The sequence below is a fragment of the Genypterus blacodes genome, unplaced genomic scaffold (assembly GCF_046128005.1).
Source record: "Genypterus blacodes isolate CSIRO-AG114 ecotype Tasmania unplaced genomic scaffold, CSIRO-AGI_Gbla_v1 ptg000141l_1, whole genome shotgun sequence".
Classification (NCBI taxonomy): Eukaryota; Metazoa; Chordata; class Actinopteri; order Ophidiiformes; family Ophidiidae; genus Genypterus; species Genypterus blacodes.
Genome location: NW_027466943.1, coordinates 170940 through 187877, shown reverse-complemented (window position 1 = coordinate 187877; position 16938 = coordinate 170940). Strand labels below are relative to the sequence as shown.

Here is a 16938-nt window from a genome sequence, read left to right as displayed (position 1 = left end):
GGGGTGCAGTGGGGTGACTGTGTGTCTGCTCGGCTAAAGGTGTGTGCTGGCGTCCACACAAAAACGGACGCCTACAGGCAGGGCCCCGCCTCTTTCCCACCAGATCGACTTTCTTCAGTGGAGGAATGAGACACAGACACCTCCTCCAGGCTGAGACATATAATCTGGGCCTGTCAGGGCCTTTATCAAACAGGATCAACTGGTGTGCCAAGCCTTTCTCCGCAGTCCCCACAGGCAGGAGGATACCTGCACACGCATTCCTTCGACGCATCCCTGTCCCAAGAGGCGTATCGCCTGTCTTTTATGGCAGCTCGGCTCAAGGGTGGGGGAGGGTGTGGGTTGGGGTACAGTAGCTCCACTGCATTGTTCCGATTGAAAACCAAGATAGCGACGTGGTCTTGGGTTCGGGAGGATTTCCCTGATCCCTCGAGTGTGGAAACGCAGCAGTGAGCCCAGCCTCTTCTTTCTCCCTCCACCACCTGTCAGTGATGATTAATAAAAAGATACAACGTCTCGATCGTGGCAGATTAGAGTCTCGTAGCCCTCTGAGGATTCTGCAGCACATCCTGAGGGAACCTACCTGGGTTCAGTTGTTTGGGTTCCCTCTCAGCTTTAAGGGCCCAACCAGTGACCAGATAAAAGAGGGCATGAATCAAAGCCCTCCTCATTGTCCTCAGGACTCTAATCATATCACTTCACCCTCAGCCGTATGTCTTTGTACTCATCTTAATTGAATTGAGCCCGGGATGAGATTGGCTGACATATCTTCCAGGGACGGAGCCAAAGCCAAGGAAGGAGAAAGAGAGACAATTTGGGGCACTGGTTTAGTTCATTTGTTAAAGACAAAAACAAAAGAAAACACTTCATGAACCGTGAAGCAACATTCGGGCCCTGTGAGCTGACGGCCTCTATCTTTACTGTCTACAATGATGTAATGGCGACTTTATTAGTATTTGAGATGTTAAAATGACCTGTGCAAGGCAGACTTGTCAAATGTGACAGATTTGTGCTTCTGGGAGGCCTTGTTGTGACAAACACTTAGCTTATTGGATTTCTGTGTCGCATGGCTGAATGCGTGAGCTGCTCCTGACTCACTGAGGGGAACAGAGCCACTATGCACTCTGACGTCACCTCGTCCTCTGTCTTAGTGGTCTGAATTACTGGCATCTATCAGAGAGTGGCCTGGTGAGGACACGTGAAGATTAACTTAATGATTTAATGTGTGAGAATCTCTCCGGTTTATTGCCGCCCTGGTCTCCCTCTCTGGATCACTCTGCTACCACTGCGGATGTAGAGATGGTTAGACATTACAGTCACGTCTCCGCTGCACCTATAAAAAGACTAACGTGTTCCTACATGTCAGAGTGGAGTCGGCACACTGTTATGTCTCCCTTTTCAAGCATACGAAAGAAGGAAGCTTGGGTTTTCCCTAAAAAGAACTGGGGTGAAACTTTTCTACCTATTTTGTTTTTCTACTTCCAGTCTGCCGTGAAATCCAAACAGACATGGAGGCAGAGACAGAGAGCCCCTTTCAGGCTCCCTGGCCCATAATTAGGATGAGATGTGGGTTTAAAGCTGAACTGAACATGTTCAACACAGCTGTGACGTGGATGTGAAGTTGTCCAAACACGGTTGATCCCCAGTGAAGCAGAACTGCGGAGGTCAGCCGAGCCTGAATAAGTCTGATTCAGAATTCATATGCGCCGGACAGCAGAAAGCAAAGTCTGGCAGGGGCCAAAGGAACACTTTGTGGTGTTTGATGACTCATTTTTGCCAAACTCAGCATGGCCTGGCGCTCCCTCTAATGTTCCACTCTCTCTCTCTCTCTCTGTGAGCGGTTACTTGGCTGAGCTGTTACTTTATTACCCGAAATCTGGAAATGAAACAAGGACGCTCCAGAATGGCAGCTGTTAATGTTGTGTACCGCCTGCAGGAACACGCAGAGTCTTCAAAGATTATCCTCACTGCTGCTGCTGCTGCACTGTAGACTGACATCACACACAGCACGAGCGTATTCATACTCTGTCCAACTAATAAAACAAAATATCAAAGCGAATTCCAAAGTGAAGTGATCATCTGAAAACAAAAGGCTGTGGATCTTCAAGGAGAGAGAGAGAGATCAAGAGACACAGAAACAGAGAGAGAGGGAGTGAGAGAGAGGGAGAGGGAGGGAGATCCCCGAATCATTTGACAGGTTATGCAGCAATAAACGTGACAAAGCCAGATAAACACTCCAATGTCGATAAAAAAAACTGATCTCAAATTTGATGGGTCAAACTAATTGGAGATTGTCCTTCTTGCTCACATAACAGCTGGTTTAAGGAGCAAACCATCTGTGTTCTGAAGTAGTAAATGACTCATTTTAGGTCGAACATTTTTCTCTGCATATAAGTGACTAAAGTTGCATGGTGAGTATTTTGGGAGAGCTCTGGATTCCTCATGCAGCTCACAGAGGGCACGTTAGGATCTCCAGCTGCTGTTTCATGCTCTGCTGTCTGTGCCATGCAATTATCCTGGTTCCCACCGGAGGTTTAGATTGGGTGGAGCCCAATGAGGGGTAAGCTCAGGCATTAACAGGACTAAAGCACTCCTCGCCCCGTATAACTTACTTAAATCCAGGTATAGAGTTGGAACAAAAAAACTCAGCATACACACAAACACATTGTGGCAAAGCTGAAAAGCAAAGACAATAAGAGCACGCAGCTTTACAGGAAATGACAACCTTTAACTGTGCATGGCACAAAGAGGCGCCACCCTTAAGTTTGTTGTTGATTCACACATGAATTCATTGTGTGCAGAAAAGTCTGTTGGTAGACAGTACTTGACCCTGCAGAACCTGATTGTTGGTACACACTACAGCTACTACAGAGTACTTTTTGTGCATTTATCATCTGGTACGCAGAACAATAGTACAGCAGGCCCTGCTCAGGGATGAGACACTGAGTGTTTACAGGGACACAAACTCTGAACAGAAAACAGAAGAAGGAGCTGCACGCCTCATGCACAGAGTGCAACACTGCTGAGTGCCACATGTTCCATCTGTGTTTGTGTGGGTCGGTGTGCGTGTATGTGGGGGGGCGTCAGTGTGGGGAGACCTCAGTGTTATGCAAATAGAAGGAGGGGGGGCGGGGCAGTAATGTTATGACAATAGCGCTGTTGTGTGAGTGATGGCAGGCTGGTGATGCCAGGCACGGAGGCTGCAGCCGTGCCAGTGATCACACGCTGCACTGGGCTGCTGCCCGCACGGGAGATAGTGTTTATGTGGACCACAGCGACCTCTTGTGGCATGAGTCTGTATCTATCTATCTATCTATCTATCTATCTATCTATCTATCTATCTATCTGTCTGTCTGTCTGTCTGTCTGTCTGTCTGTCTGTCTGTCTGTCTGTCTGACTGACTGACTGACTGACTGACTGACTGACTGACTGACTATCTTGTGGCTGTTTAGAAATGTGTTTACAGACCCACCCACCCACACACACCCACCCACCCACACACACACACACACACACACACACACACACACACATGCGTAGCACACACTCCATAATGGCTCCCTGTCTGGTGTTATCCCTGCTCTTGCTTGACGAGCCTTCACACCTCATAAGAGGCTCACAGAGGTTCATCCCTGCACCCCCATCCTACCCCACCCGACCCCACAGCCCCCAGCTCCCTTTTAGGAATCTGCGGGTGCAATAGTAAATAATTCACTGTCAGCAGCACAGCTCACAGGTCCCTTTGCAGAGAAAGCAGCCTCTGCTTCCTGCAGTCTGCACTCTCACGGCAGATCCCAGAGAGAGAGAGAGAGAGAGAGAGAGAGAGAGAGAGAGAGAGAAAGAGAGAGAGAGAGAGACAGAAGGGAAGGGAAGGGAAGGGAAGGAGTGGGGTGGTCCCCTGTATCCTTTGCGGGTGTGGATGCTCTGCAGCCTCCCTGGATTAGTGCAAATTCTCTCTCTCTCTCTCTCTCTCTCTCTCTCTCTCTCTCTCTCTCTCTCTCTCTCTCTCTCTCTCTCTCCACTCTCTCGCTCTCTCTCTCTCTCGCTCTCCCTCTCTCCCTCTCTCCCTCCCTCACCTCTCGGCTCAGCGTCATCAAAGCTGCTGGGTTGCAGGCAGGCTCGTCGTCAGTTTTCAACGAGCCACTTTAGCACAGAGAGGAAAACCAAACTTAAAGAAGCCTGGTCACACACACACACCTTTCGCTTTATTTCCTCCCAACTTGCAAGGATGCTGGACGTCAGACTGAGGAGTCCTCCGAGACTGTTCTGCTTGTCCACTTTGTGTCTGTTCCTTTGCCTGCTGGGGGTGTCAGATGCCAGGAGAGCCCCAAAGATCCCTCGCTGTCCTGCGACCTGCTCCTGCACCAAAGACAGTGCCTTCTGTGTGGATACCAAAGCTATTCCCAAGAGTTTCCCCCCTGGGATTATCTCTCTGTGAGTACAGCAAACATTCCTCCATACAATTCAAGCATCTTCTCATAACCTGTATCAAGTCAGATCTGCATGCAGGCTTGTGTATTTGTCATGTCTGCTCCCAGGATGGCATGATGTATGAAGTCATAGGCTGGGCCATATGGGTCCGTTACGTAATAATAAAGCCATTTTACTATATGCTGAGTTCAGATGCAGAGAAATCTTAGAGCTCTATACTAACAATAGATTTCCCATCTCACTGCTAAAGACCCGCTTCCCCTCTGAGAGATTCAATCTTGAAGAGGGCAGAGAGATACTCTGAGTAAGTGGAGCGTGATATAATGAAATGGAACAACGTAACACTTGATGTGGGCCCATTTTGCTGAGAAGGTTACGAGGTGCTCATGTTCATCTGATATCGAGCCCATCAGCCGTCAACCCTGCCTGTGGATTTAATGTTGAGTTTAAACAGTCAAGGAGGACTGGAGGTGCCTTCGTTTTACAAAAGAGAAGATGAAGTTAAGCGGGCAGTCATGCGTCCTAGTTTTTATTTTTACAGGTTTAGTTGTCCCTGAAATGTAAACTGCAAGGACAGACTTCAGTGAGGATGGAATAACATTAAAACATCATATATAAAAGATGTTTTTTACTTTCCTATAAATAATTTTATTTTTAGTTGAGTTTTGAGATGTTGATGATTCTTGTCATGTTTCTGACATTACAGTCACTACTTTGTCCTTTTCACATAATGAAAGGCTTTCACAGTGCAGCTGACTTGTCCTTGCTGATAAAAATAAACAGGTCTGTTGCTATGATGTTGCTATGCAAAGTAAAAATGTTGCTGTATGTCCGTTATGGGGACAAACAGAAGACAGGAGGGTAAGTTCTGGTATTTTGGAAGTTTTTGGAAGAGTCATTCTTTGTTCTAACTTCTACCTTTTATATATTCATATTTATGTATGTACAAAGACTGTTTGAAAAAATGGTCTAAAACGAAAAATCAGCATTTCGTGTCCCAGTCTTCTAGAATAATGTGTTTACGTCAGGATCTTTTTAGAAGTGAACTGAACTCGAATTTATACTGTTCACAAAAAGGATTGCAGAGATATCAAGTTCCAATCCTACGTTGTGATGTTTTGTTCACATTTACATCACAGATTTGACACTAACAAATATCTTCAGTCAAGAGAAGCCGGAGAAAAGGGAATCATATCACCTCAGAAGACACAGTTTGCAATCATGAATCATGTCACATGTCCAAGCTTTGGCATTGCCTGTGTGACCTGACCAGACCCATCTGACCTTAAAACGATGTCATTGTTTTCGTGAACAGGACGATGGTGAACGCAGCCTTCACTACGATACCAGAAGGAGCTTTCTCACACCTTCACCTGCTGCAGTTCCTGTGAGTGCTCACGCTGCTGCAACATCTGCATCCGCATCATCTCTCCTCTGCCAATTAAGTTCACAATTGTCTCATTAAAGATACAGTCACAACACTTGACGTCATGAGTATGTTTTCCAACAGCCAGTATGTTGGCACGTGAACATATTCGTTGGTTTTACAGTGACAATGAAAGGACTACAGGCCACTACAAATGAATGGTTATTGAAAACAGTGGTGACATAGCAGTAATGACAGTAAAGTGTCTCTGTATCATTGTCATCGCCAATGACTAACTCCCTTCAGCTCTGCTCTGCTGCACAAAGCACCATTTGTCTCCTCAAATGCAGTAAAGAGTGTGTGTGTGTTTAAGTGCGTGTGTGTGTGTGTGGGCCTGTGTGTGTGTAAATGCATCAGTTTCGTTAGCCTCATATTTACAAATGGGGCCTATTTTACTTATATCACTTATTTATATGATTCCTTTTTTATCTCTGTGTGTCATATGATATCATATCCCCATTATTGCTTCTCTTCTGCAGGCTGTTGAACTCCAACACCTTCACCATGATTGCTGATGATGCGTTTGCTGGTCTGTCTCACCTGCAGTACCTGTAAGTATTTCACCTAATGTAGCTTCACTACTTTGAAATGATTTGACGTACATTTAATCCATTTATCCAAATGTTTTCACAAGTCCACTATATTTTCAGTCAATAATAATATCTGAAAATACCGGTAAGAATTACACATACAACACTGATCGTGAGTTTCCTTTTTCTCTTATGAGCTTATACCCTTGTGACCCATTAGTTTGATCTAGGCTGTCTTGCGTCTAATGCAAAGCCATTTAAAACAAACTTTTTGATCGATGGTCCTACTTAAAATAATCAAACTGGAATTGAAGCTGCGATGTCAGATTTCAGAGGGGATGTCTGCAGGAAAGACTGCCAACAATAAATCCTATATAAAACACTCAGTACAGAGAACACACTGCCTCTGTGTAGTGTGATAAAGCTGAACATTTGGTGAATTGATGGTCTTTAGAAAACATTATTATGCTGATTCAGTTTGAACGCCGGTGCCTCAGGCTGGCGATTGTAGATTTGGCTGCAGCCCAGAAACATTAGGCCACTCACTGCAAATGCTAATAAAGTCGTATTTTCATACCACACATCTCCAGAGAGTCTGAGCCCAAGCTGGCTGCCCGACCACCTCCTCCTGTTTTATAAACTACTCAAAGCCGGGCCGGATCAAATGATGCTGAGAAGTACAGTCGGATAATTCTTGCTGAGGTCGGCGTCTCAACATATTGAGATTAGTCAGGGACTTGGAATGAAGTCTTATCATCGACTGCTCCTCAGTGTTTCAAATGTTCGATCCAGCTATGCCTCCTCTTGTTTTGTGTTTGTTCCTCCTCAGGTTCATTGAGAATAACGACATCCAGGCTCTGTCAAAGAACACCTTCAGAGGCCTCAAATCCTTGACTCATCTGTGAGTTACTCGCTTGGCAATACAATCAGTAAATGGGGTTTTCATTAAATATTGCATCTCTGTTCCAAAATCATCAACATAAGTCTCCCTGTCTCCTATGAGCTAATATGCCATAAAAACCATCAAAACTAATATATTCTTCTTCTTCTTCTTCTTTTTCTTCTTCTTCTTCTTCTTCTTCTTCTTCTTCTTCTTCTTCTTCTTCTTCTTCTTCTTCTTCTTCTTCTTCTTCTTCTTCTTCTTCTTCTTCTTCTTCTTCTTCTTCTTCTTCTTCTTCTTCTTCTTCTTCTTCTTCTCATTCTTCATAGATCTCTCTCAAACAACAACCTCCAGCAGCTGCCCAGAGAGCTCTTCAAACATCTGGACATACTGACGGATCTGTAAGTGTGCCGGCGCTGAGATCAAAACACTGTCTGATGTGCTTTGAGGTTTGACCCCACGATCTGTCACTACAAAACAGTGGTTTGCTGGGTCCCCTAAGGGTTTAGTCCACGGCCGCACTCGTCTGGCCGTAAGTGTGTGGGTGGGGTTGTTCCTCTCTGGGATGAACTCAAAACCATGTCTCTTGTTTTTCCTCGCCTGTTCCTCAGAGACCTGCGCGGTAACTCTTTTCGCTGTGACTGTAAAATCAAGTGGCTGGTGGACTGGATGGAGAAAACTAACACCTCTGTTCCGGCCATCTACTGTGCCAGCCCCTTTGAATTCCAGGGGCGCAGAATTCACGATCTTGCACCACGAGACTTCAACTGTATCAGCGCAGGTTTCACTTCAATCTTCTCTTTTCAAATTTATACCAAAAGTGATGTCATAAGGCATAATTCTTGGTCTCCTGGTCTCTATTCCTGTAGATTTTGCTGTTTATGAAACCTTCCCCTTTCACTCTGTGTCCGTGGAGTCCTATGAGTTTAATGAAGATCAGTTTGTGGCCTTCGCCCAACCTGATTCAGGGTTCTGCACCCTGTACGTCTGGGATCATGTGGAGATGGTCTTCAGGATGTATCATAACATTACCTGTAAGTTTGGGCCTTTGTGAAAAGTTCTCTCGCATGTTTAAGAAAATGATTTCGTGATGGTGTTTTGGTATCTGTGTATCTCCCTCAGCTCGGTCTGCTGTGTACTGTAAGCCAGTGGTGATCAACAACACGCTGTACATGGTTGTGGCTCAGCTTTTCGGTGGATCTCATATTTACAAGTGAGAACTGTGTTTTATCTCCTGTTGACTTTCTGACGCGCAATAAAAAAAGGACCTTAATTATTGATGACTTTTTGTGATCACAGGTGGGAAGAGGATCCACAGCGATTTGTAAAGATCCAAGACATTGATACCACTCGGGTGAGGAAGCCCAACTTTGTGGAGACTTTCCAGCTGGATGAAGAGTGGTACTTTATAGTAGCGGACAGTTCCAAAGCTGGCTCGACCAGTATTTATCGTTGGAACAGCAATGGTTTCTACTCTCACCAGTCTCTCCATCCCTGGCACCGTGACACCCATGTAGAGTTCCTTGATGCTGGGGGAAGGCCGCACCTCATCCTCTCCAGCGCCTCTCAGCCACCAGTGGTTTACCAGTGGAACAGAAGCCAGAAGCAGTTTGCTTTCTATTCTCAGATCACAGAATTAGCTGACGTGCAGATGGTCAAGCACTTCTGGGTGAGGAAGGTTCTCTATCTGTGCCTCACACGCTTCATTGGAGACTCCAAGATCCTCCGCTGGGAGGGACAGCGTTTCACAGAGATCCAGACTCTGCCCTCGCGGGGCTCCATGGCCGTGTATCCGTTCACAGTGGGCCTCCGCCAGTACCTCATCCTCGGCAGCGATTTCTCCTTCTCAAGGGTGTACCTGTGGGATGACCTCACTCAGCGCTTTCAGCCCTTCCAGGAGCTCAACATGAGAGCTCCACGGGCATTCAGCTTGGTATCTGTGGACAACAAGGACATTCTGCTAGCTGCCAGCTTTAAAGGTAACACCCTGGCCTACCAGCACCTGGTGGTAGATCTCAGTGCCAAGTAACCAGGATAAGGGGGAAGCAAAGTGATTCTGACAGCATTTATCGAGACGTGCCAAATATATATAAGACTGCAATATAAGACTGTTTAAGCCATGTAACTAAAGGTCTGCTATCTCACTGGATGTTTTGAGCAAGGCAACTAATTAAGCATATCTATTTTTATGCATTATCCCTTAACATCTGAATTTAATGATGTGATAATACACAGCAGCGTGTCATGTCACTGCCACGTCACTGCTTCTGATAAGCCAACCATTTGTCTAGGCTGACTGTTTTTGGAACTATTATGCTGTATACTGTACTTTACAAATGGTGTAGAAATATGATATGCATGTGCATCAACTGAATTATTCACTGGTAGGGATTTCATAATTGATACTATAATACTAGAGTGTAATACTATGAAGATTCTATATGTTATGCTGTATAGCTTGCACGCCCGAAATTTGCATCTGACATTTCATTCATCACTAAACGTTTTAAAAACAGCAATATTGATGTTCACGATACCTTAAGACATTGACAGGTTTATATGAGATACCAATGCCTCTGTTTTGGATATAAGCTATGTTTCAAAGTGCAGATGTATGACTGTTTGAAAAGAACTGTATTGTTTGATTATAAACTCTTATAGTCAAATCAAGATGTGCATGAATCCTGATGCCTGTGTCTCATTTTCAAAACCTCTCATCAAAAAAAGTGACATATGGTGACAATGAGCACACAAGTAAAATATGAATATTTTAAACAGACTGCTTAGAGCAGGTCACACACAGCAAGAATCTAAACAGGAATCCACTTCATCTTTTAAGAAAATGCCAATTTCCCAATAAGCCAAAACAAAAAGTTAAAATCAAACTGTGAAGCTATAATGCGAGAACAAACGTTTCCCTGGTCTATGTACAGTAACACACTTACAATAATGTATTAAAGTGAAATGCACTGGACTCTTAGACAATTAAATTTAATTACCTCAGACTGATAACTATTAAATGGAGAGAACATTCAAACCACTTTAGGTTTAAACAATAAGTTTATAATTGTGGACTAAACACATTTTTTTAGTACAAGTAAAGTAGAAAGTAAAGAAGTTAAAACCCCATTAAAACTACTTATAAAAAGGCTTTATTTGACCTCGCAGTCATTGCGGGTGAGGTGCGGCAAGGTGAAGAGGGAGCTGCTCTCCGACGTGCTGCCCATCATCCCCTCTTCTCCTCCTTTGGCAGAGCTGCTGACTCGTCCCCCTTGCAGCTCTCCACCTCCTCCTTCTCTTCCTCCTGCTGCAGATACCAAACACAACATCAACGTGAACATTTTCTCACAAACCTAATTTAATCAAAATGGGATTTAAAGACACAACTCATGGGGGAATGCCTGGATGCACAAACATCACAATAATCCGTTTTCCCAACTCTGCAAAAGATAAACAAAGCATGACTATAAATTATGGCTAGAAAGAATTCAAAAGTAGTGTATTGTGCACTTTTATTTCAAAAGTACTGCAATATGAACAAAAGTGCACTAACATTTGGTTGCAAACCCTAAAGTATTTAAATAAATTGTGTCTAAGTTTGGTGTGTTGGGAAAAAGGATTATTGTGATATTTGTCTTTCTGTAGCCTGACTGTATTAACTGAACACTTTAAGTAAATGAAATACTGAGCATATTTTGATAAAGCCATTAAAGAAGCATGAGACCCAACAATATGGGGTGGGGGGTGGGGCACTGGGATTATCTAAAGGAGAATGCTGACTCAGCTAGGTTCGATTGATACATTCTGAGCTTGCACAAATGTTGTGATTATATTGTGATTGTTTGAAAGATATTTTTATAGTTTGTAAACCCAATATTAGTCTATAGTTACATAATAGCAGTTAGAACGGTCCAGGCACTAAGTTGGAAGTGATTGGTACAAGCCTTGTGTATTTCGGTCTGTAGCTTTAATAATATCCTGTTGACATTTTGACTCTGCTGTTTCAGTGTCTGACTTCCTGCCGCTTGACACGTTTGCTGCCGCACCGCGCCGCCGCACCGCGCCGCACCGCCGCCGCACCGCCGCCGCGGCCGGTGTAAACGATCCCATCGGATAACGTTAGCGCCGAAGTGAAAATGACCGCCCCTTGCCGCGCTCTCTTCGCAGCGCTTTGTCCCACGTGACGCAATTCCGAGTTCCCGACCTCCCACTTCCGAGGACACACGAAGACACAGACAGACAGTCTAATGTAGAAGTTGCTGCTCGCGCTATTAGCCTAAGTGTTAGAAGAACCTTGTGTCAGTTTTCTATTAACAGGCGACCTTTCACATTTCAGTGCGTCTCTGTTTGTAAAGCTAAATGTTGGTATCTGTGTTCTGTGAGTGAGATGAGGTGTCGCAAGCTTCGTTTACCATCAGCACCAAAGCTAGGTAGCTAGCCGAGCTGGCACCCAAGTTCAGTATGTCGGACTGCGCTAAAGTGACTCTGCCGTCTGAGTGGGAGGACGACGAGCGGATGAATTTCATGTTCTCGGACTTTAAGGAGAACCGAGATGTCAACACCATGGACTGGGACAGTAAAATGGGCTTCTGGACGCCTCTGATCCTACAGAGCTGCAGGGACCGCGGCACCGTGTGTTTCAGCCTGCGGGATCTGACGGCGGTGTTTCAGAGGAAAGGCTCGGTGCCGCTGGGTTTGAGCACCGTGATCCAGGGCATGATCAGGTAATTGTTTTTGACACGGTGTTGGGAGTTGACGGGTGACCGCGTTAACTGGTGACTTCCGCTTGAAGTAATCGGCGCTTGCAGATTCGTTTTTACAACCATATTTGACTACTTACATGAAAGATAGCAATTAAAATAAAATACCAGGTAATGAAAGGAGTCTTATTTTCTCATATGGCACCTTTTTCGATTTCAGCTTTCTTTTTGCTGAATATTTTTCTAATGTCGAAAGCATCTGGCATTCCAATGAGCACCCAGTTATGGGACAGTGTCTGAGATAATTTTTATACATACATATGAGTAGAAAACAAAACAAGACACCGAAGTCAATGGCAATGTAACCATGGAGAATCAAGTCTGATGTCAGTGTTGCTGGAATGATGATCGCATAGGTTCGGATGACATCAGTCAACCAGCAGTTGCAAAATGCATCAATTTAGTGTCCATGAAAAACATTCCTTAAACTGATCATCTTTCGTAAGTTACTGGCAGCTATCAATTTATGCAATTTATGCGTTTTAATTTCACCACTTATGTGCAACAGGTGTGGGGTGGTTTCAGTCTCATTAGACAATAATGCACTCATCTTTCATTAATGACAATTGACCTTTTTGGTGCACAACCAAACGATCACCACCAGTTAACACGGGTACTTGTTAATATGTAACAGCAGATTAGTATGTGCACATGTTCTATTGTCTGTGTATTTATGGTGTGCCAGATGTGGGGCGGTCCAGAGAGAGTCAGAGTTTGCAGCCAATGTGGACTGTGGCTGGCTGTCGTGGGGTGTTGGCCTCCTGCTGGTGAAGCCTCTGAGGTGGACCTTCTCCACCCTGCTGGGGAGCAGCCGGGTGCCTCTGGAGGAGTCCTTTGTTATCGTTGAGCGAGTGAAGGTAGGTAGATTAAAGTCTGAGTCCAGCCAGTACAGTAACCCCTGTGACTTGAGCCACTGTTTTATGTTTCACTTTTATGATACTATCAGGTGCAAGTCATCTCCTGAACCGGCCTTAATTTCAATACACAATCTTGCAGTAAATCCTTTAATATAAAAACATACCAGTGTGTTTCTAAGCTTTCTTTTAAAAATGACTTAAGTCTACATGGCTTATTTGACACATTTCTGCTGTTTCAATTAATGAGTTATTGTAACTCTAGTTATCAGTTAGGATGTTCATTTTTGTATTTCATGAAGTGCCCCAAGTGTGTTTAAAATGCCAGAAAGTTCAGGCAGAGACAGCAAAACCTGCTGCATTAAAGTATAGATGACTCTCACCCATTAGGCTGTAAAATTGCAAATGTTAGAATTTGAAAAAGTATCTCCTCTCTGCAGGAAGAATGAGAACGCCCGTGAATCTCTGTAGGTCAGTAGAATTTTTCACAAGCCTTGTGTTCTCATTTTCTTCTCTCTTTTGCAGGAGAAAGCAGCAGAATTACTGGAGGCATATCGGAGGAGTGAATTTGCAAGCCGCTCTGTCCTCTCCTTTCAAGAGCTCGCCACTCTGTTGTCCCATGTGTGTGCCGACGAGAGCTCCCTGTGCATGGCTCTGCTGCAGCTGCAGAGGGAGAAGCAGGTGACGGTCTCATTGCACGACGGCGAGAAGGTAAAATGCCCAGTGATGGTGACAAACATGGTGAAGATCATTTGTTGATGTGATGTATGGAGAAGTGATGGTGTTTTCATTTGTCTTGACAGATTGTTAAGTTTTGTCAGCCTGGGCATGATCGCGTCTCTCCCATCTCTGATGTGGACATCGGCATCTATCAGCTGCAGCGGAGCGAGAAGCTGCTGGAGGAGCGAGTGGAGGCGCTGGGTCAGGAGGCCGACAGGTAAATCCACCCAGTTAATGTCATGGTCTAGTGCTGTTTGTGGAGGTGTGAGTAGAAGCCTGTGAGTCTGGGCTTGTGAAAATGCCAAATGACGGCAAAAGCGGCATCAAATCAGTTTTGCATTTGTTGGCATTTAGGAGAAGCAAAGGACTCGCTAAAGCTAATAGATGAAGATATTCCACTTCTGAATTGATAGATATTATTCACGATGTATCACCCATGGACCCTCTCACCACCTCTCTTAATCTCTGTCATTTTTGCAGCCCAGATGTGGAAGTATTCTGTGGCCTGGAGACAGACTCAGTTTATGCATTCAGACGCCTCAAAGCAAAAGAGAAATCATTATGCGTTCTGTGTGTGTGTGCAGGTGCAAAGAAGAAGCCAGGGTTCTGCTTCGGGACAAGAAGAAATCTCAGGTTACAACTGATTCCTTGATTGTCACAATACGTATTATGAGACGCAACCACACACTTGTATCTTTGAGTTGATCGCTGATGTTTCCCCCGTCTGTCCCGCAGGCACTGAGGTGTTTGAGAGGCAGTAAGCGTGTAGAGAAGAGAGCAGACAAACTGTTTGACCACCTGGAGTCGATCAGGGGAATCCTGGACCGAATAGCCCAGTCGCAGACGGATAAGACGGTGAGAAGCGCACATGTTTTATCTCTGCCCCAGGCTCCTCAACTACTGGGCAGGTTACTTCAACACACTGTCCACCATAATGGGAATGGGGTTGTGTGACTGTGGGGTTGGGTTGGGTTTCTGGGTGGGACGTCCTCTCTTTGTTTTTGTTCTGTTTCTCTCTCTCTCTCTCTCTCTCTCTCTCTCTCTCTCTCTCTCTCTCTCTCTCTCTCTCTATCACAACCTATGATGCCATTTATACTAGTCTACATTGCTGTTTACATCATCCTGTAAAAACTGTGTTTACTCTATGACATCATTGCAATTCCATTCTACTTGTACTCTACCTCAGGGTCTACGTATAACAACAACAATAGTAATAATAATACAACCTTCTTTCTTTCTCTCTATCTCCCTCTCTCCTCTTTCCCCTCTTTCTATATAAAAATGATCTCCAAAATATCCTACAACTGTATGCACAATGTCATGTACAATGTTTTCTTCAATAAAAAGAAATAGCAAAAAGAAAAAGGACGGGGAGAAGCAGAGTAAACATCCAATATTGAAGCCATGGGTTCATTATTAAAGATCCCTGTGTGTGTTGGATGTTTGTACAGGTCGTCCAAGCGTATCAAGCCGGCGTCTCTGCCCTGCGCGTCTCTCTGAAGGATGTGACGGTGGAACGGGCTGAGAGTCTCGTCGATCAAATCCAAGAGGTAAACTGCATTAAGGCACCTTTTGACACCATTGAGTCAAATGTGACACTTGAAGGTCCTAATCTGTCTTTCTATGTCTTTGAATCAGCTGTGTGACACACAAGATGAGGTGAACCAAACATTGGCTGGAGGTTTGCCCGGTGCAGGTATGTCACCCTGTTTGATACACTTAACATTAAGTCATGATTTTAATGAATTTGCAACGAGGTTTTGATTTTTTTCTCTTTTCCTTTTGTAGATGTAGATGTAGACGAGTTGGAGGAAGAACTCAAATCTCTGCTGGAAGAATCCAAACCGGATTCCGTCTTGGATTTACCCCGAGTCCCAACAAAACCCGTGTCACCGGCGCGAGAGCCGAGCCTGGCGGGCGGCGACGTGCTCAGTTGGCTGCCTCCCGTACCTCAGAGCTTCCCGAGCATCACTGACAAGGAGCTGGAGGAAGAGCTGAATCGCCTCACGCTCGCAGATTCAGGTTCGCCCGCCGTCCCCTCGCTTTCTTTCCCTACCCTTTTTTGTAAAGGTCCGCAAGGCTTTGAAGTAACATGTCGTTCTTCTCTGTCCAGGCGTTCCAAACATGAAAGCGACGTCGCCAACGAAGAGTCTCGAACCCACGCAGTGATGAATCCTGGACGGCAAGGAGTCTCTAATGTGTCAACACAAACTGCGTTATTATTATGCACTATTACAATTGATTATAAAAGATCAGATTCTGCAACTCTAATGGCAAGTTATGTGACTAAGATGACAAAGATGCACATTTCCTTTCATGATTAATAGAAGTAAAAGTTTGTTTTTGGTATTTTGGTATGCGATGACTCGGAATGTTATGTTCTCTATTTTTGACAGACAGTTCCATTCGTGTGTTTATTGGTGTTTGTGCACAGTTCTTTAATGTGTCTTTAAGTGGCCTTCTGAACTGTAGATACGCTATTAAAATAAATAAACAGAACATTACGCCAAATAATTGTGTGTTTGAAGAAGTGTTCATGGGTTTAACAAAATATATTTCAAAATAAAAGTTTATTTTAGTCACTGATGTTGGAGCCAATCTTGTATTGTGTTCATTAGTGGGTGTGTGTGTACGTGAAGTAGTTCCCTTGTTGCACAGGCGGGTGCAGATGATACTAAACATCCAGCCAATACGAGTATTTGTCTCATTTCCTTGTTCCGTCGTTGTTCTGTTCTTTTGTCCTTTTTCTCGTTTTGTCTCATTCTGTCATTCTTATTTCTAATTTTTTTGTTCTTTTTACCATCTTCTTTCATTATTCTCCTTTTTATTAATTTTCTCATTCTGTCATTCTCCTTTTTTTCATCCTAGGCCATTGTTTTTTGCCCCTTTTTTTCTTTTTCTGTTGTAATTTCTCATTTTCTGTGTACTCATTGTCACTTTTTCTCATTCTGTTCTTTTTTTGCCATTCATTTTCATTCCGTCATTATTTTTTTTACCCTTTTTTTTCTCATTTTCTTGTTCTGTCTTTGTTTTTTCTCATTTTCCTATTAGGTCATTCTTTCTTTCCACCTTTTTTTTCTCATTCTGTCATTCTTCTTTTTGCCCTATTTTTTCTCATTCTGTCCTTTGCATTTCTCTTTTTTCTAATGAACTTTATTAAATTCTAATTATTTATTTTTTTCATTCTGTAATTCTTTTTGGCCTTTTTTTACTCTCATTTGTTCCTTTGCCATCTTTTTTTATTCTGTCATACTTTTTTGCCATGTTTTCCTCATTATCCATCTTTTTCTATTTTGACTTTTTTCTCATTTTCTCGTTCATTCTTGTTTCTCTCATCGCA

General features: G+C 44.0%; 2 protein-coding genes across 2 annotated transcripts; both read left to right on the top strand.

The window, feature by feature from the left end:
* Positions 1-4225: 4225 nt before the first annotated feature.
* On the top strand, positions 4226-9293 carry lgi3 (leucine-rich repeat LGI family, member 3). Its single transcript, XM_076165102.1, has 9 exons — positions 4226-4431; positions 5744-5815; positions 6334-6405; positions 7214-7285; positions 7594-7665; positions 7876-8045; positions 8134-8298; positions 8387-8477; positions 8564-9293. Exons 1-9 carry the CDS (start codon positions 4226-4228, stop codon positions 9291-9293), a joined length of 1650 nt encoding a protein of 549 aa, XP_076021217.1.
* A 2176-nt stretch (positions 9294-11469) lies between these two features.
* Positions 11470-16289, top strand: chmp7 (charged multivesicular body protein 7). Its single transcript, XM_076165194.1, has 10 exons — positions 11470-11988; positions 12710-12881; positions 13404-13589; positions 13682-13815; positions 14183-14231; positions 14334-14453; positions 15050-15148; positions 15237-15294; positions 15387-15620; positions 15712-16289. Exons 1-10 carry the CDS (start codon positions 11726-11728, stop codon positions 15765-15767), a joined length of 1371 nt encoding a protein of 456 aa, XP_076021309.1. The 5' UTR covers positions 11470-11725; the 3' UTR covers positions 15768-16289.
* The last annotated feature ends 649 nt before the right edge of the window (positions 16290-16938 follow it).